The sequence below is a fragment of the Perkinsus marinus genome (genome assembly GCF_000006405.1).
Source record: "Perkinsus marinus ATCC 50983 genomic scaffold scf_1104296962136, whole genome shotgun sequence".
Lineage (NCBI taxonomy): Eukaryota > Perkinsozoa > Perkinsida > Perkinsidae > Perkinsus > Perkinsus marinus.
Window position 1 is genome coordinate 1 of NW_003205548.1, and position 2411 is coordinate 2411.

At 45.9% G+C, this 2411-nt stretch overlaps 1 protein-coding gene across 1 annotated transcript; it reads right to left on the bottom strand.

Annotated features, from left to right (window-relative positions):
* Positions 1-77: 77 nt before the first annotated feature.
* Positions 78-1029, bottom strand: Pmar_PMAR027723 (hypothetical protein; the record flags this gene model as incomplete). Its single annotated transcript, XM_002771970.1, has 3 exons — positions 78-257; positions 310-493; positions 542-1029. The coding sequence occupies 3 exons, from the start codon at positions 1027-1029 to the stop codon at positions 78-80; spliced, it is 852 nt and encodes a 283-aa protein (XP_002772016.1).
* Positions 1030-2411: the final 1382 nt, after the last annotated feature.

Consider the following 2411-nt stretch of genomic DNA (forward strand, 5'->3'; position numbering starts at 1 on the left):
TTCTCATGGATTGAGCTTCTGCTTGATACCATACAATAGGAAACGTGTGTCGTTTGAGGGAGGTCAGACTGCAATACTCATGCCATTAGCCCGCCCAGCTTGTTGAGGTTGGCGAATACTATCTTATCTTGCAGTATGGGCTGGGAATCGAAAAAATACCCGTGGAAGGTCCCATTGCCTTTAGGATCGGCCCCCTCAGCGACGAGCTGCGAATATCTTATCTGCCTCCCATGTCGGTCCTCGCCGTAAAGAGGTACCTTCAGAGGATGACATCTGGCAGTAATTAAGGGTGTTAGTGCTATCACTCACCCCCAGACCGAACTTGGTTGGACTCATCGACTCATAGTATAACCATTGTAAGACCATCGCTTCCACCCAAAGCATGTCGGAATGTCCTCTGGGGTCACCATAGTTGTCGTATCCCATCCAAAGGCACATGTCGATACGGCTACATAAGTCGATCTTCTTGTAAAGGTCGAATGACCCACCGATGCTGAAGGATGATACATAATTCGACAATATGCGCAAATGAACAACTTACGCCACTGTAACACTAGCGCTCCTGCCCTCTCTTGCCACCGACAACTTTGTCTCAATCATCAGATTCCGATACGCGATCCACTCATCGTTGTTCCCGGGGAACTCCCAGTCGAAGTTAATGCCATCAAAAGAGTGTTTCTTGAACATATCGTTAGCTGACTTCAGGAAGGTGTCTAAGGGCAACTTGCCAGCATCAATAAACGGAATACCTTGGAGCATGAAAGAGATCCTGGCGCCGTGCTTGTCAGCCGCCTTGCGTGCCATACGCAAGTGGGCATCATCAGGAAATGTCTTATGCAATTCGCCTGTTGACGAAGCGGACATTCCACCAAATATCAGTTCTGTGACTCCGCAATTGAATAGAGCATCGAAGTAAGCTTGGTCCTTCCCAGCCAAGTTATTCTTATCCGTGTAGTAGGCATAGAACTCGAAAGCTCTCTGAGTCGGGAAGAGGACCGCAGCAAGAATGAGATACAGGCTGCACAGCATCAGCGTTGGCAGGTTACGTAGAGCACGTATAAGCCAAAAAGGAGGCTGAATTTTCCATAAATGAGAGTGAACAGGTGAGTGTACCGCTTTGTTCGCTTCCGAACTGAGTGAATTCCTCGTTTCGGATACTGAGAGAGATGAATGTGCGTGCGTGCGTGCGTTAGTAGTCCAGCACGTTTTGGAGTGGACGAGAATGGAGGCGGATCCCACCGGTACAGTCGGCCAAGGGGAATATTGGGCCCAGAATGGTAGCAGAGAGCCTCGGTGTTGCCGTGATAGACGGTGTTGTAGAAGAATGCTCGTCGTGCTGAGTGGCTTGACTCGTCACGAGTCAACGAGTCACACGAGTCACTCGTGTGATATCCACATTTTGCATACGTTCCGGACCGGTTTTCTTGCCATGAAACTCTATTACCATGCCGCTAACGCGCGATCTACAGTGGATAAAAGGAAGCGAACGTGAACGCCCCAGAGGATGGAGCGCCACGAACACTCATCCTCAAATAGCAAGGGATGTGCAGGGTCAATGATCATGGATCTAGGGACCTGGGGCCTATTTCACAAGCATCCTAATGTTAGGATTTTAACCCATTAGGATGCAATTTAAGGATAAATGGCGTTCACAAGGGCACTTTCCTTAGGTTGGGTTAGGACTTTAGGACATTAGGATCCTTACCTTTAGGATTTAGGATATTAGGATGCCTTTATCCTCAAAAACAGGCTGTTAGGACGCTCGGCTTTCACAAGCTATATTTTTAAGGAAATTTTCATCCTAATGGTAAAGTACCTCGGGGGGGGTACTTTACCGACCATCCTAACGTTAAAGGTGTACAAGACGACTCGCTACGTTCCGTCAAACAGTCGTTGGTTCGAAACTCTGCGAGCACATTTTTAAATTAATTTGTAACTTGCACAAAAATCTTACAACTATTAACAAAACTCTTTACCAAGTTCGATACTTATCTGAAGCTTATAAACTTCGTATGAAACTCCTTACAAATGCTAATCTTCGGTAGAGTCAAGCCTTTTTTTACTGCAAGACCCCTCCATATCAGAAGACGTTAAGATCCATAATGGTCCATTACTGGATCATTCATTACGCGTATCAGTTGATAATAAAAGAGGTTTTATCTGTTAAATCTGCTGAATGGCGCCTTGTGGCACTATCTTTGTCGGATTCTTATTTAGTTTATATCATGTATAAAATGGTGGGGTGGTAGAGTTTGCGGCTGTTGTTCGACCGATCCAGGTTCGATTCGTAGCTGTATAATATTTTACGTTGTGTTTAATTGCCGTTAGGAGTCCTAATATCCTCAGTTAGCACATCCTCACGTTAGGTAAGGACGTCTTTAAGTATAGGATCCTAACGTTAGGTAAGGAAA